General features: G+C 39.0%; 1 protein-coding gene across 3 annotated transcripts in view; it reads left to right on the top strand.

Moving 5' to 3' along the window:
• The first annotated feature begins 618 nt into the window (after window positions 1-618).
• LOC144079760 (IQ motif and SEC7 domain-containing protein 1-like) overlaps window positions 619-26,804 on the top strand; it is a 128,236-nt gene continuing 102,050 nt past the window's right edge. For 2 of the 3 annotated variants that reach the window (XM_077608312.1, XM_077608366.1), the window contains exons 1-2: window positions 619-1,274; window positions 23,613-23,642. In XM_077608312.1, coding sequence (XP_077464438.1) covers window positions 1,012-1,274; window positions 23,613-23,642 — 293 coding nt within the window. In that variant the 5' untranslated portion in view covers window positions 619-1,011. The remainder of the gene's footprint in view (window positions 1,275-23,612; window positions 23,643-26,804) is intronic. The other variant, XM_077608321.1, reaches the window with a different exon arrangement.

Genomic DNA, 26,804 nt, shown 5'->3' with positions numbered 1-26,804 from the left:
ATTCACACTCACACTCATACCTAGGGGCAATTTAGAGAGTCCAGTTCACCTACCATGCATGTCTTTGGAATATGAGAGGAAACCGGAGTACCTGGAGAAAACCCACACAGGCCCGGGGAGAACATGCAAACTTCACACAAGTGGACCGACCTGGATTTGAACCCAGGTCCCCCATTGTGAGGCTAACAGCTCAGCCGCCGGGCTGCCCTATTTTATGAATGTGAATTTTTATAATAATGGTGGAAAGGATGGAGGGATGGATGGATGATAAGAGTGGGGAGAGAGGGAGAAAGAGCGAGAGTAAGAGAAAGAGAATGAGAGACAGAGAGAGAGAGAGAGAGAGACAGAGAGAGACAGACAGAGACAGAGAGAGAGTGAGAGACAGAGAGAGAGAGTAAGAGAGAGAGATAGATAGAATGAAAGAGAGAGACAGAGAATGAGAGTGAGAGAGAGATAGATAGAATGAAAGAGAGACAGACAGAGAATGAGAGTGAAGAGAAAGAGAGAGAGAATGAAAGAGAGACAGGCAGCGAATGAGAGTGAGAGAGAGAGAGATAACAGATAACATTGGCGGGTTGCATGTATGATAAAGAGGGCTAAATTTGGGTCAGCGTGTAGTAATCTGTTTTGAGCCATAATGCGCTCAACGCGACCTGCTGTCAAATTCATAAAACTTGTAAACTCCGCCCACTTGACAGCCGGCGTCTGTTTACAGAAAGTCGCGGCGGCGGCGGCGGCGTGGTGGACATGTCAGCCTCGGGGAGCTAGATCACCGTGTCCATGTTAAAGCTGTCACATGTGGCCGCGCGCTTAATGTGACGTCGAGGCTTTCTCCGTGACCGACAGCCGATCGTATCGTCCGGGCAAGCTGGGGAGAACGCCTTTCTTCGGGTTTCCGCTGTCACACGCAATGGCGAGGCGTAAAAGGCGCAACAATCCGCCCGAGCATTGTGCTTGAATCCCCAGCCGGGGGAGCGAGCCGCTTCCTGCGCCACGACACGACGTGACGACATGGACAGCCCGGGCACCGAGAACCCAGGCAGGGCTGCGGAGTATTTACAAGAGCTCAACAAGATCATCGAGACTCAGCAGGAGTTGCTGGAGAGGCAGCGGGCGCGAATCGACGAGCTGGAACGGCAAGTGTGCGACTTGTGTACGGAGAACGGCTGCCTGAAGGAGCGCCACCAGCGGCACCTGGCGAGCTGCAGGCTGCTGCAGGGCGCCGACAGCCCGCACTCGCTCGGGGCCATCCAGGAGCATATCACCCACGACAAGTAAGCCATAAGCCTCTTTGCCTCCTGGCTCAACATTCACCGCAGCCAATGAAGTTTGGTCTCGGTATTAAAATGGGAGCGTTTGTGTGTCTCTGTGTGTGTGTCCGGCCGTCGGTGGACATTTGTGGTTTTAGGATTGGCACGGACAAACTTTTTCGTTTGCTTTTCTATTTGGATTGGTCCAGGTTGGAGCGCCTCTAAGATATATTTTAATGGTCCACAAGAGAGACATATCTTAATTATAATATGCCATAATTAAAAAAAATATCAAAACCTCCTATGACCTGGCGTTCACATGTGTGGAGATCACATTTTTGGTTGTCAAAGACTACAATGTTAAGTTTTGGACTACAAGGGCCTGGCGTCCACTTATGATGTGGACATCACTTTTCTCAGGAACTACATCATGTAAATAGATAAATCTTTGTTTTGAGGTCCCAATTACCCTAAAAATCAAAGAGAAAATAAAAATGCATGACTTGCAAGAGTTTGGGTCTTAGGAGGTTAAACCTGAAATGTCCAAACTTGCCAAAAACAGCTAAAGTTAAACATTGATGTCAATAAATTAACAAGTTCCAACACCTGTTACAAATCTTCATTGCGTTTTCAATAGATCTCTCAATTGCAGGTCTTCACTTTTGCAAATAATATAGCCCAGGGGTGGCCAAACTTCCACAGAGGTGGGTCCGGGTTTTCATTCCAACCCATAAAGAGGACACCTGTTCACCAATCTGGTGTCCTACAAGTGCAATCAGTCTCTGTGCTGGATCGGTTGGAACAAAAACCTGCACCCACAGCGGCCTTCAGGGACTGGTTTGCCCACCCCTGGTATAGCCACTATGGCTATATCCAAGGACCTTCAGACATATCTTGTGATGAATATCAGTGGAGCTATGGTTAGCCTTTCCTGCCCCAAGTCCTGTCATTATTCTATCTCCAGTCAAATTACCAATTGTTGCGTTAATCCTCCAATATATTGGCCATTTCTAGGGCGCCCTTACTTACTGCTCGCAAGCAACAGCTAGTAAGGAGCTCTGTTCACATTATCATTGTGGTGTCCAAAACAATGGCACAGATATATTAGCTTTTTCTTAAGGGGTTATCTGTTATCTTATGTACATTTGGTTAGAAAAAAAATCAGATTGTCCACTTGTTCTCAGACATTCTGAACCCTGAAAAGTGCTAGGTGTTCTGTAATTATTAAGAAATAAATCCCATTCATCAGGTTTCCCAGCCTAACAGAAGGAACTCAAAGTCATGAAGCAAAGAGTTTCTCAAGCTCCAATTTACATGCATGGTCAGTCACATTAATCCATGATATATGGAATGCAAAGGCTGCAACCTCAGGGGAAAAAGGCACATTCTCAGCGGAGATTTGTTACATAACCAGCAGGGCATTAGAAGAGTGCAAATCTCTCTGCCAAGGTCCATGTAATAGCCTGACAAACACTAATGAAATGTCCCGAATTGACCACAAAACACAACAATACTTCACCCCCAGTGCCTTTTGGAGGCAACTACACAAACACATAGAAAGCATAGTAAATAAAAGTGTTCAACAGGTTGAGTAGTTTTCAATGTTATTGTAATCGTAAAACCATATGTAATCTGTACCGTTTGCCTCATGAGCCTCTACCAGCTGACTTTGGGTGGGCTACCAATTGCAAGGACTGGAATCTAAGCCTAATCTTTCACCTTATGATTCATTAACTCTCAATGAAAATATGTCCTCTTTAGTGGAAGTACTGATTTCAGGTGGACATGAATGCAGTCTGCACACTTTCTGATGGAAGGCAGGTTGAACCTGCCTTTAGCTTCAGCCTTGAAGAATGCCTCAGTGTTCAGAGATTGAACTCTCTTTTGACACTATGCTGGGTCATATTATGGTGCCTTGACACTTGTCAAGGTATCATGAAAGGTCATGGCAGAAAATCCATTGCAATAATGAATGAATGATATGACTTTGTTAGGTGATCATACCAGGAGATGATTCAGTTTAAGCGTTTAGTCCTTTTTATTTCATAGAATATAATTTGGACACAGTGCAAATTTCTGTCCAAAATTTTTGTCTACCTCGCTCTCTGAACACTAATACTTGCCAGCTAGGGGAGGCAAAAGTTATCAAAGAGACTGTGATTCCTCCAGTGAGCTACAAGGGCTTTAAACCGTGTAAAGTCTGGTTGATAGAAGATGCAAGAGTGAAATGCACATTAAATGTTTAAAGATTGCAGTGGTTGTAAAAACCCAATTCTAAAGATAGACCAGGGTAATTTTGATAGACAAATCAAGATGGAAATGCTTCCGAGTTTGAATAATTCTTTCTGATAATCAGGATAAGGGATGCGTTTGTAGTAACGAGCTAGAGATGCCCATATATTCTTTGTGTTGTTAGATTTACACGTACTCTGAGACTAGGAGAAGCCTTTTGGTCATCTAATGTTATTTGCAAATCCCTTAGCACAAATTTTATATATATACATTTGGAACATCATCTTAGTGATTGCTAGTTTGAGAATAGTTTTAAGTGCCCGACTATTTAAGTTATCTACATGGTGGTGGTTTTGCAACACTATCAGTTCAATTTGTGTTCCTTGTTTAAACAGTGCATTATATAACATGGAAAAATTCAAATTTACAGTAACATTATGTTTTATAAACTGGGACTTCACTAAAAGAGACTGCATTGCGTTTTACTTTTGAAGTAGTACATAATGCCTGATGAAGTTGAATATTTACAGGGACAGAGGAAGAGCTAAATTATGCTCAGTTATATAAATGATAGAAAATATTTGTAATATTCTAATGTTTTCTTTGGTCTGGCCTAACCTAGGACAACTGTTGGTTAGACATGTGGTGTAAGTTTTTTGTCTACTTATCTATCAATCCCTTGAAAATTGCTGGTTTACAGCTCGCACATCCTGGAATAGTAGGAGATTTTGTTACATTAGTTGAATTGCTTTCAATCCAATATCTAAATGAATCAATATGACTATCATGTCTGTAACCTAATTATCGAGACTGCCGATGGGAGATGGATAGCTTTGCTTCAAATTGAGGCTCTCCAGTATTAAAGGTAGTCAGATCTACGTCCCCCTTTAAATCCTTTCAATGAAAAAAATATATCACATTTCTCCTTCTTAGAATGAGTTTATGAATGTTTCCCTCTTTGTAGATCCTGAAGGGAAATTAGAAATTATGCATGTTGCTTTGAGGGATCGAAACGTTAAGCTCAAGCAGGTTGTTTTATTTGATAAACAGGGGCTTTATTACAGTCATACCTCTACTTAGGAATGCCTGTAGGTACGCAGCTTTCAGGTTACGATTTTTTAAATATGCAAATGAGTGTCTCAAGATACGAAAAAGATCCAAATTACGAAATCTCCCAAAAAGTAAATGCTCTGTTATTTTATTTTGCGTTTCCGTTATTAAGCAACAAACAGAGAGCCCGGCTTTTCAGCGGCGTAGGGCACATTTTCCTATTCTTTATTTATTTTAAGACATTAATAAATAATTTCATTATAATTTTCTCAAATTTTTTGTGTGTTTCCTCACATCTTTCATATACAATTGGGACACTTTGACCAATTTTAAAGGGTTTACTTGGTAGTTGCGTGAGGATCATGGAACGAATTAGAGAATTTACATATAAAGTACATCTCTATTACGAAATTTTCAAGTGACAAAAAAGTCTTGGAACCAATTAATTTCGTAAGTAAAGGTACGACTGTAGTAGGACCCTTAAAGCTCCGACTCCACAGAAATCTGGATTACCAAATCATTGGAATAAAAGGTTGTACACTGCAGATATTCTTGCATTAGAGAAGTGATAAGTGGAAAATGCTTCTTTTGAGACTTCTAAATAAAGCATATGTAAACAGTAGGTTGGTCACATACACAGGAAAGGATTTGAGTTCCCACACCTACCTGGTTTGCTTACATTTGAGTGCCTTGATCATCAGCTCTAGCGTGAACAAATTAATGCTGACCCTATGCAGGTTTCACTTCTAATGGTGTTTACTTTGTCAGCCTGCTACTGTTTGTTGCCTTACCGGCACTCGCATGGAATTAGCTGACAGGCACAAAGAGATAGGCCCCCACATTCCTGCTCTTAACTTTGATGATAAATGGCATTTTGTAGCAGTCTGCCACCTCCACATGGGGTCTTTTCTATTATAGCCACTGTAAAGTGATCATAGGTCAAAATTGAATGGGTGGGTGAAGCATTTGTTTTGATGAATTTGTGTTATTTTGTATTATTCTGAGGAGGAAGTTGCATTAATCAGAGTAGCACCAAAGCTCTCCTCTGGGATTTAGAGCAGAATAATGTCTGAGAGGGCATTTCCTATCGTGATGCTGTTGTACACATCTGTTTATCATGCATGTTTCGCATTCAAACCTTGTCACATGTATGGTAATCAAACCTTGTCACAGGTATGGTAAGGCAGCAACGGGAAACTATTTGGCATGTGAAGGTGCTGACTACACCACCAATAAGGACAAGAGATGTGACAATTTCCACTTTGCTCTTATCTTACAAACTTATTGCTTTGCCTTCATATTTTTTGTTTTTCTTTACACGCAAAATTTCAACCCTCTAAGGCCAAACATATCAGATTTATTAATACATGAATTTTGAGCAACATGGTATTTCAGTTTGGGCTTCGAAGGGTTAAAATAGGTCTGGTGATGACTCTTTAAACACCCATGTTTTGTACGTAATTTTAGGCATTGAAACGTTATTCAGGGAGGAAGTTAGTAAAGAACAGGTTTGATCACCTTCACAAAGGTAATGATGCTTGACAGAGAACTAATTTGATGAAGTGAATTTTTTGAAGAAATGTAGAATTCCACTACATCCTAATGACTAAGAGCTAGGTCTAATACATTGCTGAACTTAAATAGTTACAAAGTCAAACACAGGAACCTATATGAGTATTATCCCATGTAGGGAGGAGCCAGCTCCATTCATGCCCCAACATATAGTATACATATAGTGAAACTGGTCCTGTGGTCCTGCACTTGCAGCCCTCCCAATCAACATGGATCAGTCGTTTATCCTCGTCATTGTCAGTGAATTTAATGTGGTTGTCTATGCCTCAAGAACGTTGTGTTTATAAAGTTTCTTTTGAGCTTTGTGTAGTATAGGAATTGAGAAGGAATAATTCTAAATAGCTAGAAGAACTCTGTTTAATTACTGTCTGTGTCCTGGTATTACTGCAAAGAGGACTTGTGATAAAGCCAAGGTCAAGTTTATTTGGCGGGTATGTGTTTGTAACTGTATTATTAACTAACTACTTCAGACTAGAGATTAAACAAGGTTGAAGTATGATGACTTTTTTTAACAGTAGCGCAGACATGGAAACCTTCACTCATCAACCTTTTTTGCACCACAAAATTTCACCTAAAGACTTACTTGAGTAGTCGATCTTAGAAACAAATGATTAAAACTATAACTCAAAATTCAGTCATTTATAGTTGTAATTAGTGGGAGTCCTGCATTTTTCGCTTCAACAATCTAGATTTTGTAGCAGTGTCTGCATTAGCCTTGGTGAAACTCCAGTTGGCAAGTTGGGTGCGATTCAAGGCAACGCAAGGAAGGCCTCGACATATTTTGATTCCTCGTGGCAATGAAGGAGAAGACAGTTTCTTGTGTCCAGTTGAACCCACTTATTTAGCCTATAATCTGCTGAACAATCAGTGCGTCAACCAATTTTTACGAGCCCATGAACTGCTTCTTGCCACAGAAGCGCCCTTTAATGAAATATCCCTTCTAGATTAATGTCTACGCTGGGATAATTTGCATTCGGGCCCAACCAATAAATCTCAAGCAATGGACAAAGACAATTTTTAACCCGCAGTCCAAAACAACCGACCTGCCTCTTTACTGCAAATATCCTCCTGACCTCTTCCTATTTTAATCAAGTGTATTATGAGGCCTTCTGGTGGGTGTTCATTGATGTGGCCGATTGTCCCCCTGGAGAGGATAGTCATGATTTTAATGAGGACTGTTATCCCTCTATAATGGCTCTTCTTGTAAAGAGCACAACACTTAGGGAGGTTGGACCCGGGAAGCGTATGCCACTGGCCTCACATTAGTTCATGTCACTTTACTCAAGGTAGAGACATTGTCTTTGCTTTAATTATAAGAAATGGGAGGGGAAGAAGAGTACTGTCAGTATTAGCAGTCTCTTGGCAACCGTAAGCTTTACAATTTGTCTTTAGTCCACCAAAGTGTATTTTGGTGGGCTACAACCATTCACTCTGTCAATGTGCTGAACATACCCGTTGGTAGAATTGATGTCAGGCAACTATGGGAAAAAAATCCAGATTGTAATGAATAGGTTGTCTTTAATCATTTTACTTATGGGAATATCAGTCACAAATTTCATGACAATAAAATACAAAATGAATTCTTTGAAGAATGCTACAGTATTTGCCGACATTACTGCAATGATTCAATTCAGGGGACTTTGATCGATTTAATAAAATATTATGTACATGTTTACACTTCACCTGAAACAAAAAAAAATCCAAACAAATTTGGTTATTTTTGACAATTGCTGCTGAAACATTTTAAACATTTGGAAATTTTTCATTTCACCAAAATGGCACATTTAGAAGAGGACACTGTTGATTGATGTTTTCCGTTCTGGTCGAATTCTAATCAATTGTGCTTAAACAATTGATAAATAAATGTAATGCTAGACCCCAATCTTCTAGGTGCATGACTAAATTATACAACTCTGTTGGTTAATTAAATTGTAACGGCAATAAAGTTTTAGTAACAATCAGTGCTGATTTTCTTTTACTAAATAGAGTTGTTCTTGACACACTTCATTTGGTATCATTTGGCCATAGTTTTGGCCATACAATTTTAAGAAATACAGTGGTACCTCTACCTACGAGCTTAATTCGTTCTGGGACTGAGCTCGTATGTCGATATTCTCGTAACTCGAACGAACGTTTGCCATTGAAATGAACTAAAAACAAATTAATTCGTTCCAACCCTCTGAGAAAACACCAAAAACAGGATATTGGATTGGAAAAATGTTTTATTTATTCTAATTCGCGATCTATTAACAAAGTAACACATAACTAGTGGTTTAATAGTAATAAAATGTGTTTAATAGTATATTAAAATTGGACGGATTTCGCAGAGGGGGGAGTGGGGAGACTTTCCACGGCAACGCACTTGTAACAGAACAAACAAATTTAAATGAACTTGGATTAATATATACAGACACACTCAAACATACGTTTAATGTAACTTTACACAAAACTGAATTCTAATTTTGTTTTACATTTTTATACCTTCTCCTGGCCGGGTTATGTTTGCCACACAACCCTCATGTTCGCTATCGATGGGCTGTTTGCTGTTGTATTCCCTTCAAAATATTCCGAAAATGTCGCACACAAATGTCTTCACAATTGGATAACGCACGACCACTTGCCAACGAGAAGTAGTCTTGAATTAGCGATCGCTCCGCTAATGGGAGCTAACAGGCTAAGCGGGGGAAAAACACTGAAAAAATGGAACGATCTGCTCAGACGTTACAAAAGGTAGTTGCGACCAGAGATATTACACGAGGAATTGCGGGGGAGAGAGCCAGTGCCCCTGATGTTCTTATGAGCAGCCAACGAGAAGTAATATACTATACTGCTCGTATTAGCGATCGCTCCGGCATTCGCGCTGAGTGACGGAAAAAAACACTGAAAAAAATGCAACGCTCCACCCAGTGCTCGTAGATATCTGTTATACACGAAAGAGATGTGGCAAAAAAGACAGTGCGCTACAATGATAAACAGCCTCTCATGTCTTGGCCACCTGGCTTTCTTGCATCTCGAAATTTTTCTCGTATCTAGAGATAATTATTTGGTCGAAATTTTGCTCGTATCTCGAAATGCTTATATGTAGAGGTGCTCGTATGTTGAGGTACCACTGTACATTTATTCAATTCCATTGGTAGTCCAGAGTACATTTGCATTATACTGCCAGAAAGTTATCGTATTCGTCTTCTGATTGGCCTAACTATTATAGCCTATAAGCATGTAGCATCAACAACATTTTGAAATAGGACTTTAACTAAGGCCATTTCATTATGGGAAAAATTTACCAAGCGCCACCATCATTCATTGGATTACCTGCAAATGGCTCATAAATCTAATAGTCTTGCTCTTCTTGTAGTGTTACATTATCGAATTTTAAAACAAACAGTTGTCATAATGTGGATGAAAATTATGAGTTATTTCTAAATATTATTTAAAATTTTTGTGTGGTAAACTTTGTTTTGTGTGACTGGTATTAGCTAGAGAAAACCAGAGAGAGCTACAGTGTAATGTTTTGGATCAGTCATTGACACTTCAAGATAAAGCAATGTCATTAGGTTATGATGTAGTGTCTTTGAACAGTGGCAAATTTATAGATTAAAGGCCCTGTCGTCATCATCAACAACAAAAAGCCTAATTGTCATCACACCCAGAAACTGCGTATGACGAAATTGGTAGTGCTTCTCCATACAGGGCGTTTTCTCGGCAAAAGACCTAAATAAGTGATAGTTCGGACTCGTAATTTGGCATTATGCCGTTATGGATACATCGCATCACCCCCCCGAGCGGATCACTTACCTCTCACTGTCTTTCACTTACCTTTAACAATCTTTTCCAGCTGCTGCCCTCTGGCAGATGCTATAGGTCCCACAAAGTACGGACAAATAGGCTTAAGGACAGTTTTTTCCCCACATCCATCAGAACTCTAAACTTGCGGTAACACAACATACAATCCCTTTGGGTCCCCGATGATGTTACTTGCTCTGCCAGATAAGAGGCATTTAAAGGGTACATGGAGTCTTTTCAAATTGTTTGATGGTTCATTGTTTTGCTATAAGCTTTGATCTGAACTTGAAAAAAACCGATACAAAGCTAAAAACTTTTGTTTTATTATAATGTCTGATTAAAGCGGGATTATATCTATGGTCAAAGTGGGACTTATCTTTTTCTCCTGTCACTTTTCATTATTAACATTGACCTCCAAATGAATGAAGAGGACATGCAACTTTAAGACACAACTAAAAACAACATTAAGATCCAAAGGAATGCACAAAGGAAGGGAACTTAGTGGTATGTTTCCCCATTTTTATTTTCCAACTTAAAGCCTGCTCTTTACTGTAAACAATAAATTGTGTAAATCAAATACTAAAACGATGGCCAAAAAGGCTTCAAAAACGTCATATTGTGAGTTATCACTCACTAATTTAAAGATAAATGAATCTGGAGCAGTCAAAAATCAATTATCAAGACTCCCACTGATCCATTGAATTTGTGCAATAAAATTGATCTTGTAACGGTTTGTCTCTGCATATTTGAAACTGATGACTTATTCAAGGGAGAGCATTCTGGCAGAGAGCATTTGACTCAATAGAAAAGAGTAGCCGAGACTTGTTGTCTTTATTGTGCGACAAGTTGGAATACGAAATTGGAAGCGGATCAGCCTCTTGATTCTACATCCAAGCATGACAAGCTAATAACTTTCATTCATTCATTTTCTGAACTGCTTATCCTCACAAGGGTCGTGTGGGGTGCTGAAGCCTATCCCAGATAACTATGGGCACCAGGCAGGGGACACCCTGAACCGGTGGCCAGCCAATCGCAGGCCAGTAAGGATAATAACTTATCTGAAAATATTAAAGCTGGGATTTCTTACTGGTGCAACACCGGTTAATGTCTTGTTGTTTTGACAGCAACTCTTCATTGGCAACACATTATTTGTCACTTGGTAAAGGGTTCTTCCGCCCAAATTTTTTATCGAAACCTCAATAGGCTACTTAGCGGCTGGTCCACTTCCTTTTATGGACTCAATTCACTCAGCTCACCGCTTGATCCGACAGAAATGAATAGAGTCATAGTATATTAGCAGTGTTCGTGTTGGAGCAATTTTCTACACCACATATCTTAACTATTGTTGCGTACATGACACGTTAACCATTTTTTTCCGAAAAAGAACTGAAATGCCAGCCGCCACAACAATGAAACTACCGTATTTACTCGCATACAAGCCACTTTTGTCAGACAAAAAATGATGACTGGATCAAGGGTACGGTTTATATGCGCATAAAAACAGGACATGCACGAAACTGCAAGTTCATGACGATGACACAATGACGCCACGACAAAAAGACGCAAGAAAATGCGGCCGATTATTTCAAAATAAAGTAAAGATAAACAGATAAAACGCTAAACTAAATGTATTTTGACGTCCATGAATATAATTCAAGGAAAAAATAAAATAAATGGTACCTTGGATAAAACGTGAAAAAACTCCCGTTCCCGTCACTGCTCGCTTGGGGCACGGCCATCTTACTGTAGTTAAACGTGCTCAGACTGGCCAGACGTGAGTACACTTACTTGTGTCTGCTGTTGCTCGCTCGGGGCGCCTCCATCTTACCGTAGGTACGTGCTCTGACCATAGCGTTTACCATGTCAACACATCACAATAGTTAAGGCTGATCAAAGGTCTTGCGGTCGATCATTAAAATATAAACCTTGATACCTGCGTAATGTGTATGCTATTAGTGCACCCAGAGACTTGGGGAACATTACGTATAGCGCTATGGGCATATTTCCTGGTTGTGCTTGCGTTACTTCCTTTTTCAATTTGTCCACGTGCAAACACCACCCTCCCTTTCGGAACACAGAAAGGAAATGATTGTACGTCTGCGATTATGAAATAAAACAAAATTCTGCTTTGATTTTTTTCTTTTTCTTTTTTGTTCGAAAGTGACAACTATTGCAGTAATATGAAGCATCGAAAAAAATGAGATATTTTGACATTAGAAGCAATTTGGCCGCCACATCATAAACTTATGGTAAGAAAATTGTAATTTATGTCACTAAAAAGAATCGGGTTCTCATCAAGATAGACTTATTTCTTTTTTCAAATTGAGTAATTTGATGTTTTGCATTTAAAAAGACAGGCATATTAACTTATGATATTGACCCTAATACTATGCTTTTGATTCATACAATTTCTCGAAAAGCCACGTGTGATGATTTTTCTTTAGATTTTCCCTTCAAAGTAACACATTTGTACTCCCTATTAATACCATAAATATGGAGGTGAAAATTGAGAATCAGGAGGCAGCTTATACACGAGAAATAGGCAATTTTTGGGGTGTGGCTTATATGCGCCGGCGGCTTATATGCGAGTAAATACGGTAAATGGATGAGGGCGCCGTGCGCAAAAACTCCTGCCTTTGTTCATTCACCACTTCCGGTTACTGTCCAATCTTTCAACTTACATCTAACAAACTGAGCTGATGGTCTATTTAAGTTAGACACAACCTGTCAGGCGCTACCAATGGAAACGCTTGAGAAGCGGCCGCTTGTTGACTGCCAGGTGGGAGTGGAGTGTTTATGTGGACTGCTGATGATGAGCCGGAGGCAGTCAACAGCTGAACACACAAACACAGATGTGGTCACACATCTTGGTCAGCAGAGACGGATGTCCAACAAACCTCCCCCTGAGACAGTGTGGCTTGTGACAACCAATATTTGGTGGCTTTGGCATTTCTGAGATGCAGATTAACTGTGGGCTGTAGTTTGCTGTGTAAACATTTCACATAAGTGACTCGCATGAACGGCTGGTGGTTTCTTTTTCATATTCACCATGAGCATAGAAATGGGAAGTGGAACTGCAGTAAAATGTGCAGTTTGAGTTATAAGATATTTTTGCAAGCTGTGGAGATGAGCAAAGGCTGAGTTGAGCATATGTTGATGAAACTAGATCGAGATGTTGAATAAAAAACTTGCTGCCAATGTGGAAATCTATTGATATTATTTTAGGTAATACCCTTGATCACATATTGACCACATATATAAATCATTTTTATTATTATTATAAAATGCCCCCAGCTTTGTCGCATCTTTTCGGGCAAGTTCAGCTCATCATTTAGCTGTGTCATGGATCTATGGTGACTGCATAGTGTTGTTTTGGTTTTGCAGTAGGAAGCAGATGCTGTAAGTGACCTGCTGCTGAACACTTCACTGTTCAACAGGAAATAGCAATGTGAACTGAAAACAACAATAATCATGTACTGTAGTTGAGATAAAGAGAACACAATTTCATTGCTTTCAGCCAAATTAATGCTTAGTTATTTTTGAGGGAATCCTTTTTTTCTTCAGACATGTTTAATTTTTTAAACCAATGTAACAAAATGTGTCAATGTTTGTTGCATTGGAATTTAACATTATTTAAGAGAAAACATACACAGTTTACATTTTTTTTCTTTTTAGCACAGTGATTATTGCAGTAACAGCACATCGAGTGTGACTTTTATGCTGCCAGCCCAAAGTGTTTCAACAAATGGTTGTCACTCAACATGCCCTATAATTGTTTGGCGAGTAGTCCTGGCCTTTGTCTGCCTTTCGTCCTAAATTAGTTAAAATCGGCTGCGGTTATTGTGCCCCAAACTGTAACAGAGAACTTGACTAAATCCATACACACTTCAAACTGTAATTATAAGTTGATTAATAAAGATCATGTTCATATCTGGAAGCCTTTTTTCATGATGGATCTACTCCAGTGATGTATTGGGCTGAGAAACACATACGGAAGCACACGTGCATATCCCTCATCAAAAGGCAAGGCTCGAAATTACATACTGAAGTGTTTTATCCTGGCCGCAGCCCTCTGGTTCCTATTAAATACTGACAATAAACATGAAGTATGCCTCCAGAATGTTGAGCTTCACACTCCTCCTAAATGATGCTGTCAGTGTGAGTGAGGTGTTATAGCTGACCAGAGCTTCAAGTCATTGATTGTTTAGTGACACTCTTCTGGTGGCAGGACCGAATGAGGCACCGAAGTTTTGGCTCAGATTTATTCATTCCCATCACAGCTTAAATCTTAAAGCATTTCATAGCTGTCACTCACTCGGACCAAATGTTTTCTTGCTCGGGTAAGTTGGAAAACCACGCATGGGGCTGAAGTGTTTGTTGAGGACCAAAGTCTTGCTGTATTTATTTATCTTAATTGTAATAAATTGAGGCCTCACATATTCATAACTATATTTTAATTAGATGTTGGACATCATTGATTTTGCAAGACAGTATTTAGCTAATGGTCTTTATGTACGTAAAACCTGTTATGTGGAGTTTCACCAACCAGGCCGCCTCTTTCCTTCCCCCACATAGATTTGATAAAACTGTAATGGGGTCATGCCAAAACTGAAACGTAAAATCACCTCCAATTTTCAAATTATAAATAATCTACAAACAAAATACTAAAATGAGTAGTGTCCGATGAATTTTACTTGTCCTGACACCAAATCTTAAAAGAAAGCTTGAAATAAGTGTTGAAAAATAGTTTACACGTTTTATGTAATCCCTAAAATGTATAATTTTCTCTTGGCCCACACCCACGACCAAAATTTAATCTCAAATCAAGGAGTGAAAAAAAAACTTAAATGCCATTTTTCTGGTATTATGTTTCTTTGCTGTCTCTTATTGGAAATTAAGGTCTCCTTGGAGAGGCCCGGCATAGGCTCTATGCCCCTCTATTAATGCTTTGGTAGAAATATGCATTTTATTTATTTTGTTGGTATTTTACTTAATGACCCATATAGATGTGATTCCTTCAATCCCGAAATAATGTAATTCATTCAGTGTGAAAAGTTGATGTAATTAACAGAATACAGTGGTACCTCTACTTATCAAATTGACCAATTTTGTCTATAATCCTTATAAAGCGTGATTTATGCGCGTGTGTGTGTTAAGATTCTCTAACTACGTTTGTCCAAACCATGCAACATAGAGTTGAATTTTTTTATGGTGGCCAGAAACGGCTGTCAGATCCTAATAGACGATTGAATTTCTTCTCCTTCTCTAATAGTGTAAACTCAACTTTTATTTGTTACAGCTGAAAGCAGAGTTGATGTACGAATCATTGTTTTTACATGATGTGCCCTAAACGCACCGCGTGGCTGATTGGTCCGCCAGTGAGTTTCTAAGTGGTCCCGGAACACTTTTTTCTGTCTTGACGGGAGTTATAAAACATCCACCCATCCACAAATCACGCGTCATCTATTCTCTAATCGTTTTAAAGCGTGATGTACGGATGGATGTGTGTGTGCACCTGGAAACTCGGTGGCGGAAATTCTTCCCAAAATGACGTTTGTTAATGATGTGGAAAGGCGTCTTGGGTCAGCGTGTCCAGCACCATCGTGTCTTGCCGAGTCTTTCCGTCACAACAGGAAAAAAAAAGTGTTTCGGGTCGCACAAATAGATAAAGCGTGATTTATGGATGGGTGGATGTTTTATGTTAACATTCTCCCGCTACTTTTGTCCAAACCCTGCATCGTAGAGAGTTGACATTATGATGGCCAGAAACAGCTGTCGGATACTAATGGACGAGTGATTGAATTTCTTTACCTTCTCTAAGTGTGTAAACTCAAGCTTTGAGCAAGTATTATCGATGAGTATGCCTGACCTGAAATATGTTAGCCTGCTGCTGTCTTGTGGTGATTTAAGTTAGTTGCATTTTCGTCATATGTTCACTTTGGTGATTTTGGTGTTTTGCCAAGAATAACACCCAAACATTGCTTATATAGGGAAAATTTGTCAGCCTTTCTTTTGAAATTGACCGTCACTTTTATTTATTATATTTTTATATATTATACATTCCTTTTTTCCATACTTTACATACGTTTGCACCGTCATTTTCACCAATTATGCCAAAAAAGAGGAGTTCTCATTTCGTATCGAGTTGGGAAAGGCGTAAACAATTGAAGCGCACCGAGATAGCAGCACAAACCTCTGCATTCCAAAGTGGTGGCGAGGCTTCCACCTTGGCGGGAGCTCATGATTCTGCATCTATATCATGGTTACATAGCCCCGACCATGCTCAGATGCCTATTACTGAGAGTGTGGACTTAGCAGAGGCAATATCAGCTGTGGGGTCCGCATGCGTGTAACTGAAAATTTCCTTTCTCATCTAACCCATTTTCCAAAAGAGATTTTTTTAATAGCGCAACAATTGTCTTTTGGTTCTAAACAAGCAGGTGGGACCGGCGAAGACTTGCAAAGACATTTCCCATTGGTTGGATGGGTGTGTGCATAGTTGAGGGCGAAGGAGGAGGCAAACGTTTGGCAGTTGAGTAAAAAAGCACAGGTGAATGAATAACAACTTAAAATTATATCAGGTTTAGTGAAATATCAATCCAAAGATGATTGAGTTTGACAACTTTTCATCATTTTTCTAAAATGTGTAAGGCATTTTTCACTGAGTGAGAGCAATACCCGTGAACAATTTGATAACATCATGTGGCTACTTTTCACTTGCACCATAACTTTCTTGGTGACCATTATGAAAACCAATGAATAAAGCTGCATTAAGTACACTAAGAAAAACTCAAGAAACAATGTGTTAAAACTCCGTGACGAATGAAGTCGCTCCCCATTGGCTGGAGCAGCTCCGCTATGGTCTCAGAGAAGATTAAAAAGTGCTCGTAAAGGGGGCTTTTGCCAATTGAAGAACAATCATTTCTTGCCACCCACCCACTTTGAATGGATTGGACGCCTACCAGTAAACAAATTGGTGGGAGGGTGCATCTTAGTCAAAAGAAGAACAAATCTTTTTTTTTTCCTTCATTGGCTGCAGTTGATGATGCGAAGGGCCAATGTATTTGACGTGCAACTGCTGGCATCGATTTGGTTAGTGCGTCGTCCTCACAGTTCTGGGGTCCTGGGTTCAAATCCAGGTCAGTCCACCTGTTTGAAGTTTGCATGTTCTCCCAAGCTGAGTTGGATCTATTACCACTCAGTGGTGGTGTGATTGTGAGTATGAATGGTTTTCTGTCTGTTTGTGCCCTGCAACTGACTGGCAACCAGTTTTAGGGCGTAGTACGCTTTTCGCTCAAAGCCAGCCGGGATAGGCTCCAATTACTGACAGGGATAAGCGTTTCAAAAGTTGGTGGATGGATGTCCTTTAATTCTGAAATTGAATTGATTGAATTTAAAGCTTTATTGTCATTGTACATACAAGTGATGGGTAAATGAGGCATCACGTATCGTTTCGACACAATGACACACTGCATTGCCACTGAGTTGACGGAATAGTCCACATGGTGGACAATGAACTATATATATATATATATATATATATATATATATATATATATATATATATATATATATATATATATATATATATATATATATATATATATACACATACATACATATACATATATATACATACATATATATACATACATATATATACATACATATATACATACATATATACATACATATATACATACATATATACATACATATATACATACATATATACATACATACATACATACATACATACATACATGCATGCATGCATGCATACATACATGCATACATACATACATACATACATACATACAATTTGAAACAAAAAAGATGGTTATTGTGATGATTTTTTTATCGACTGATAAATTTTTTTGTTATCGTGATAACAATTTTTGGCATATCGCCCAGTTCTACATAAAAGGTATGGGATCTGTCCCCAAAGATTAAGCCAGTCGCGGCAACATGGGTCATTCACTCCTGGGAGATTTTGCCAAGATTGCTGTAAGAGCATCCAGTTTCTTTTTCTGGACAACTCTGAAATGAATGGAACTCCATTTTATTTGAATAGGGATACCACACCAGCCTCCTAGCCTAGTTCAAGTCGTCATAACACCAGACTATGCATGCTATTCAATATTAAAAGTTGAGACTACTGTTATCTTTGAAATGTCGCAAGTACACGACACTCCTGGGTCCAGGTTCGCAAAAATTGCTCCGGCTATGTTGCAAAAATTACACCCACGCTCATCTAAGTGCATCATTTTTTCGGAAATCCATATGTGGATATTCCTGCATCATTGTTTCAAACATTCTTGCATCCACTGACAGCGTATTAGCTTGGCATTTTGTGGCTGAGAGTTCACACAGCGTTGCACTTACGAGATGGCAGTTTCAACATGCGCCCCCTGAAACATAAATAAATTCTTCGAGTACCTGAATCCGCCAATTGATTTTTTTTTTTCTATTGTTTGCTGGCGAACCGTGAGACTGATTAAAAAACAAAAGAAGCCAATGCCGCTGATTGATTCCATAACGGGTTTGGATTGGGAAAAATTGTATTGTATATTTTCAATATCTGGGTGTTGTTTCCTCTTTAAAAGTGCTTTATCAGTAAAAAAAAAACAGTCTATTGTTATAAGAATTTCCTCTGGGTTAACAAAGCAAAGAGCCGCACATGCATTTAATTTAATGTCTGGGCTTTCTTCTTTTCTCTCTGCAATATTAAGACGGAAAGTGACTCCTCAAGGCCCACCACTGCTCATAAACAGTGGGTGTATAATTACTACCATGAACCAGGCCTTCCCTGGTGATAAAGACACTTGAGGGGAAAGCGCCTGCGCCTTGGGGACTGAGTTGTTGCACAGAAAGTGTGGTTCTAGTTCATTTGAAACAAGGCAGGCAGGTATGATTAAATGAACAGTCTTGTGCGTTATGGCAATTGTGTCCAGTTGCACTTACTCTTGCAGAAACGCAGATTGATAAACTCTGAGTCAGCATCTTTCAGGGTTTTGCGTGTTCTCTTTCAGTTTCCTCCCCCCACAACAGGAAACGGACGGTCATCCCGGTAATGTACTCGGGGCGGGCAGTTCCATCAAATGTCCAACAAAATGGAGCTTGACATGTCGCTGAAAATTGGAGGCGTAGCATTTTGTTTTCAGGAAGCAACTGAGATGCAAATGTGGCATAAATATGCTCTCTTTTAAACAGTGGGGGACCTTGAGTGGGCCTTCCTGTGGAGTGATACCTCCACTGGGATTTGGCATTTGCTGCATTATTAAAAACTTTTTGGGAATGTGATAGATTTAAACTCTGTAGCCAGTACTTCTTTCTAAAATAAATAAAAAGTTGTTCGCGCAAATCCATTATCTTTGAGATTCTGCTTGAATAAACCTGTGAAATAAGGGAATCATTTATTTTATGGCTCGACAAATTTGCTTTGTCCTCTCTACGAGAATGCTTTACAAATGTGTGATTAACTTTAGGAGGAACTTTTCTATCTTCGTGACCATTCATAGCAAATTACTGTCTTGGTCAGGCAACTATATTGATTCAGTATCACGTATAAACTCTATTTCAAGACTTGCAACTTTCGCGTGGAGTTGATGGCAGATCCCGATGACCTATGAAGTTTTGGCTAACATGAGGCTAAGCTTGCAAAGTCATAAAAGGGATACAGACAACACCAGCATAAAGAATCTATACAATTATTATTATTTTTAAATGTAATGATAGAGAAAAACCTAAATAAAAGCTTGTATTTCCATATCAGCGGCTTGAGTGGTTAGCGTGTCAGCCTCCCAGCTCTGGGGTCCTGGGTTCAAATCCAGGTCTGTCCACTTGTGTGGAGTTTGCATGTTCTCCCCGGGCCTGCATGGGTTTTCTCTGGGTACTCTGGTTTCCTCCCACATTCCAAAAACATGCAAGGTAGGCTGATTGGACACTCTAAATCCACTGATTTAGCAATACAAATGGTGGTGGTACTGTATCAGCTAATCAAATGTGAGTATCCCAGATCGTCCTTCAATATCATAAATCTACTCGTTATCACATTTCCTTGAATTTATTAGTTTGTGTGTGTATATCAGATATAGGCCCTGACTGGTCAAAGGAAGCGGGTGGAGAATTGTGCCAAAAATTGGCTCACTTTCAAAGAAAAAAAAATGGCCATTTGCTTTATTAAAGGCGCTATCTAAAATTGGTGGCCAAACAAGTGGTGAGGCAATGGATAGAGGAGTTAAGACGAGACCTCGAAGTTGGAGGTGGTAGCTTCCTCTTTTGTGGGGGAGAAAAGTTAGGGAAGTGTGAAACCACTCACTCCCTTTATCCTATTTTTTGAAAATGGGTCAAACATTACTGGACCATGTTCTTTGTGTGTTTGTGTTTTTTGCTTCTGAAGGGTTCTCATCTATCATTGACGAATATACAGATTATATATAGAGAAAATTACTTTTACCAACCTTCTTTCACATGATCATTTATCATAGATAACTCATTCCCTGCCATTGAAGACGATAGGACATTCAATTAAACTGGTAGGACTGGCTCTGAATGCAGATCTTTTTTAACTGTGAGGCGCAAATGAATGAATGAATGTTCATTCGCCCCTCCCATTTGAAATTGATTGGACATCTAGCGTCGTCAATGACAGCCAATGAGTTAAATGTAAATATAGATGGGTCCACTGTCCTAACATAACAAAGAAAATGTGTTGTGGATTACCAAGGCTTAAATTCTACTTAACCCATTTCAACATTGCTGAGCAGTAAACATTCCAAATGATGGACATGTGTCATGAGGAGAAAAAAACAGGAAAGATTTGATCTGGCCATTCATTCATTTCAGTGATGCATTGTATACACAGCAATCGATAGCTTCAGTAATTGGCATTGGCTCTGGATTCTCTGGCTTGTGTGTGTCAGTGAATCTCATTGCATTCTATTGACCTAGCTCCAGTTTTCAGCGTCAGCTTGACTGCGCACTAGTAATGGGGCGCGCTCTGATGAGAATGCCAAAGTGTGATCTACGTCTTTATGTTATAATTAGGACATCTTTTTTTCATACAGTGGTACCTCTACATACGACCTTAATTCGTTCCAGGACTGAGCTCGTATGTCGATCTTTTCGTAACTCGAACGAACGTGTTACGATCGTGCCGCGTCGTCGCGGCACGACCGGGAATATATTAGGACCCAGCCGCGGGAAACAGGAGTTGAATCTAGGCAGTTGGCTTCAAACGACATCCTTTAATAAATCAACAATGGCTAGGAAAGCAAAACGGCAGCATGCTGTGCGCATGCATGAACTGAAGTAACGATCCGGCAATGGTACTATGACTCATTGCTCCTTAAATAACAAAACAGGAACCAATCAGCAGATTGACTGCAGCTGCTCTCTGACGGCACATCAGGGGGGACAAACTGGCCGCTCCTGACAGAACGTTTCCCATTGAAATGAACTAAAAACAAATTAATTCGTTCCAACCCTCTCAGAAAACACCAAAAACAGGATATTGGATTGGAAAGAATGTTTTATTTCTTCTAATTCGCCATCTATTAACAAAGTAACATAACTAGTGGTTTAATAGTAATAAAATGTGTTTAATAGACTAAAATTAGACGGATGGCGGCGGGGAGGGGACTTTCCACGGCAACGTACTCGTAACAGAACAAACACATTTAAATTTACTTGGATTAATATATACAGACACACTCCAACATACGTTTAATGTAACTTTACACAAAACTGAATTCTAATTTGTTTTAATTTTTTTTCCCTTTGCTCTGAGAGTTGACTCCACCCGGATGTTCAGCGGGAGTTTTTAAAAGGAACGCATCAAGAGTTGTTTGTTTTTGCCTTCCCTTCAAATTATTTCGAAAATGACGCGCACAAATGTCCTCCCAATACGTTAACGTGCGACCACTTGCCAGCTTGTCAGGGTGCCTCTTTTCTACAAAATCAGAAAACTATTGTCACTTCGCTAGCATGTCTTTGATATCCTTTGTAGCCAGGCGGTCCCCCTCTTCCACCTACTCCTTGCTACTGAGTTCCCGCAACACCTCCAAATGTTCACTCTCCTGGAGCTCGATTAAATCCTGTCATCAGTTCTTCGTGGTGCTCGGCGATTAGATCATTCACATCTGCCTCCTTAACCTCCAGCCCCAAGGAATTTTCAAGTGACACGATATCATCCGTGACATCGAGAAAGCTCTGACACGTACCCCACTCTCATATTTTTCAATTATTTGGTGCTTAATGTTGATTGTCAACATTTGCCTTTTCTTTGCACAACTCTTCATTCCACCTGTTTGCTTTGGATCCATTGTTGTTTACTTTGTATTATGCATTGACTTACGGGGAAAAACACACGGGAAAATGCAAGCTCCGCCCAGTGCTTGTAGATATCTGTTATACACGAAAGAGATGCGGCAAAAAAGTGTGCTACAATGATAAACAGCCTCTCATGTCTTGGACACCTGGCTTTCTCGCATCTCGAAATTTTTCTCGTATCGAGAGATAATTATTTGCTCGAAATTTTACTCGTATCTCAAGCTGCTCGTATGTAGAGTGCTCGTATGTAGAGGTGCCACTGTATTTGCTGAACCGACAGTCACGGGGATCATTTGCCGCTGTGAAGTTCCGTGTCGGTAGGAGGGTCACAAAGGCAGGCATGGCATGTAGTAATATAACAAAGGCAAAAATCTTTAGGCCAACAGAATTAGGCGGTGCTTTATTAAGTGGAGAAAACAAGGAACAGCTGCACGCGCTAAAGGCAAACAGAGATTATCTTGATGTTTCTCACATGCTTTCCTTTGTCTTTCAAACGTATTCAAATGTTTGGGTCAGAAAAAAATTCTGTGTGCCTTCAATATGTTGTTTATGCCTTTGAGCTACCTTACTGATGGCAAGCCAGGAGCACAGCCATGTTGGCAGTGGCGCCTTTGTTTCACTCTATCGTTTAATGGTCTCCCATGTTAAATGATGCTGCTGGGCGACTGAAGCCTGTGAGCCTTGTCAGCAGTTGCCATGGAGAAGAAGCAGGTCATTCGATGTTTGCACACATCCAGTTCGTTGTATGCAGGGTTATCCTGGAATATCTCCAGTTATGATTAGGTTGTGGGCTTTTTAATGGCCAGTATTTAGTCCTTATTTTTTTATATATTATTAATGTAATGAGTAATGATTTTCATCTAGATTTTTTTAGGGTCATTGAGATGAAATAAGTTGGGACTCCGGTGATAGCATGAAATATCTAGAGAGGATGACATCCAAAGGTAGAAATGGATTTTTGTTTTGTAGGGTTGACTTCAACAACCAAATCTAAGATTCATTTGGCACCTTAGAGGTCATTTTAAACTGCAGTCTATCTTTTGTTGTATCAACAGAAGCCATTTAGTCTTAAAACTAAAGGTCTTCACATTGAGCATTGCTCTATGTGTCAATAGCTTTGGCCCCTGAGTGCTACATTTGCCTAAATGTGTGCCAGTAGAGCGACACATTATATAAGTAGTATCTCTGATTCTGGATTGATTTTTTCCATAGTGCTGTTTTCCTTTAATCAGCTAAACCTGGGTGCTTTTGTGCAGCAGATTCAAATGATGTGGTTACGTAAGGCATTTTATGATGCGTTGTGTAGTTGGCTCTGGTTGTTTTGCTGTGTCATCTTGATTTCCACATACAAAATAAAATCCCTTAATCCTCTCTTTTGTTCCTATCTTTCAGGTCTGACAGTGACGCATCCAAGATAGTCAGGTACGTTCACTAGGTTCGACATTACATACATTAACCTTTTGATGAATAAGAATTGCCTTTTGTTTGTTTTTATTACGTTCATATATAACTATGGATTCAGAAAGTCGGCCCTCTAGGAGAATCATTTGTGGCCACCACCTGACATCCAATTGTAGTGCTAGTGTTGACACAGAAATTTTTAATAAATGGAATGAAAAATATTTAAGCCTTTTAATAGACATAGAACACGTGAAACATGATTGAAAAATAGTAATAATAACATATTTAATAATAAAAAGTAAATAATAAATTTAATAGATTTAAAAAAAAAATGAAGAAAAAATACACTTAAACTATTTGTAATATATCAAAAAACAAAACAAGACATTCAAATAAGTTTTGCATCAGTGTATTTTGCTGTGGGATTTTTTTTTAAATCTGTCTTGTGACATTACAACGCTCAATTCTTTGATGGAAACTCGTGCAATTCGTTTTAACTGCCAATCGAATGCTCGTGTCCAGCCCCTCCCACTTGGAATTTTGCATGAATTCCGTGTTTCGGACATATCCCAGAAGAAAGAAAAATAAAAGTGAAAAAGCCATTTTAAAAAAATGACAAAAGCAATGAGACACTTACCATACGCTCAAGACAATCATAACAACAGAATTTACTCTGGATGTTCAGGTAGGGTTAGGATGAAGCATAATCTTATTTAACCCTTCCACTACTCAGTTAACTATCAGCCTGTAATGTTGCTAGTCCCTTATTGAGAAAAAAAGTAGATGGAAAGTAGATAACCATATACTTAAGTTAAATTGAAACAAAATAAAAAGGAACTGGCCAATACACAGATCATTTATGAACCTGCGTTGAAGGCTTTGTTCTTCCCTCTATCCTGTGAATACCATGTGATGATACCGCTTCCCATACTAGGCCATGCTTGGACATTGCTTGAGCCCCACATCTAACGTATTGCTAAACCTCACTCCACAAAGAGAAACATAAATTCTTCCCAACCTGTTCTGTACACCCTGATACATTATATGCAACTCCCCCATCAAACTATAGCTACCTTTTCTCTTAAACCATTTTTGTATATATTGCTTTCTAAAGGCTGTTTGAAAATAATCCAGTACAGTGAGTTTTAATGTTCTGGATTTTAGAAATTATGTATCTGTGTGATCCCTATAGCCAGTCCATTATATGGACAGTGACTTCGTTGTATGTTATCCAAGAACTCTCCACAGTAATTTCGATATGGCAGGATTAGAAAAAGTTTTCTTTATTTAGGATTGAAACGCTTGTTGATAGTTTACTTTGTATATGTTTTATAAGATTTCCAATTCATCATAATCACCCCAAGAAACTTTTCATAGATACATGCACCTCATCCATCAGTATTTGTGCTTGACAAATTATTACTTTATTCTTACTTAATATCAGGAATTTGCCAGACGTTTAATGATCATTCAGTTCTATCAAAACATGTTTTTCAATTACAAATTTAATTGTAGACCCTTCCCTGTTTGTTGTTAATGTAAATCCCCTCCAAAGGCAAAAATACTCTTGTCATTTGGAAACAAAGCACATTTAACATTCATGAAATTTTGTATAAATCATTTATATAAAGAATAAATAGATTTGGACATACCACTGACTCCTGTGGGATACCAGAACCAAGCATAAAGATGAATGGTCTGCCATCACAAATTGTTTTCTGTTAATTAAATAACTCTCATAATGCAGTTCTCTACCTCCTGATCCGACACCTTTCAAATTTATTAAAATTATTTGGTATTAAAATGTCATGATTGAGTGTCGAATGCTTTTTTTTAGTATCTCTGAATATTCCAACTGAATGTAGTTTGTGATCAATAGCGTTACTGCTCTCCAAGTGATCCTATGAAATATTTATTAACTAACTTGTCTAATCTGTTGATGAATACTTTTTCTAGAATTTTGGAGAATTGTAGAAGTAAAGAAACAGGCCTGTAGTTTGACATGGATGGGACATCTATTGCTACCATGAGGGTGTTTTTAATGTTAAGTTCCCTCTTTTACTAGCCACCACAACGGCGTGGCACCGGATGACTCAAATGACCATTTTACTACCACTTTAAGGGTTTCTTGCAGTCACTACTAGTAACAATTTTCTCTATATATTTTCATTCCATATTCCTCAGCCTTAGTTGCAATATTAATTTCCAACAGTATTCACTGCGATATCAAAGGTAGGCCTAGTTTTTGCAAGAGGTTTGACCAGTACAGATATAGGAGAAGTGAAATGCCTCTCTTTTTCTTACTGGCTGGGTCCTTTTGGATTGGATTTAGTAGTTTTGACGGGTTTAACATTAAAAAATGACTTTTATGCCATTTATCTGGAACTGATGTGGCAGGCCCCAAGTAGAAAATGCATCTATAATACAGAAAGGAAGAACTGTAAATCCTTACCTCTGATTCCCACTAGAAATGTCAAATAAATTTAGTAGCCTTTAATAATTGTTTGTCTGTTCGTTGAATAGGTTATTTTTTGGGCAAGGTTCCCTCAAGCAGTATCCCACAAGAAGAACTCCCATGCAAACTATATTAGTATTTTATCTAACAGCTCTACAATAAGAATAGATAAAAATGGTGTGTAGTGTCTGTACAGCACATTGGATTTGCATTGTATATAAATGTTGCTATACAAAAACAAAACTCATCCAATATGTTCGTCAATCTCAACTCAAACAGATGCGGTTTTATGATCAAAACCTCCTGCTTTCATTTCATTTTCTTCTGACTGTCAGGTGTTTTCTGTTTAATGACTTTAATATCCAAGTTGCTTGGGGAAACCACTTTGATATATCATGCGGGTTGTGTTTTGTTCCAGGGCTGAGCTTTCAATTATATTCAGAGTATTCCATTTTTGCAACCAGTGACGAAAACTGGCCAAACCTGTAATCACTGCTACGGGAGTTGAACTAAAGGTGCAGTGCAAGAAAGGGACAAAAAAACCCAAAGAGAATTGGCCCTGATTTTCATGGACTCATCATTTAACTTGGTTTCCTTTTATGACATACTGCCTTAATTAAAAGGGAGGAAATTACTGACCTATTTTATGATGCCCATCTTATTAATGGGAATGAGAATTTTTTTAAATTGAATAAAATGAAAATATTATTGGTTGAAGCAAGTTTTTT

This window comes from Stigmatopora argus, chromosome 1 (genome assembly GCF_051989625.1).
Source record: "Stigmatopora argus isolate UIUO_Sarg chromosome 1, RoL_Sarg_1.0, whole genome shotgun sequence".
Lineage (NCBI taxonomy): Eukaryota > Metazoa > Chordata > Actinopteri > Syngnathiformes > Syngnathidae > Stigmatopora > Stigmatopora argus.
This window is presented reverse-complemented; position numbering and strand designations above follow the sequence as displayed.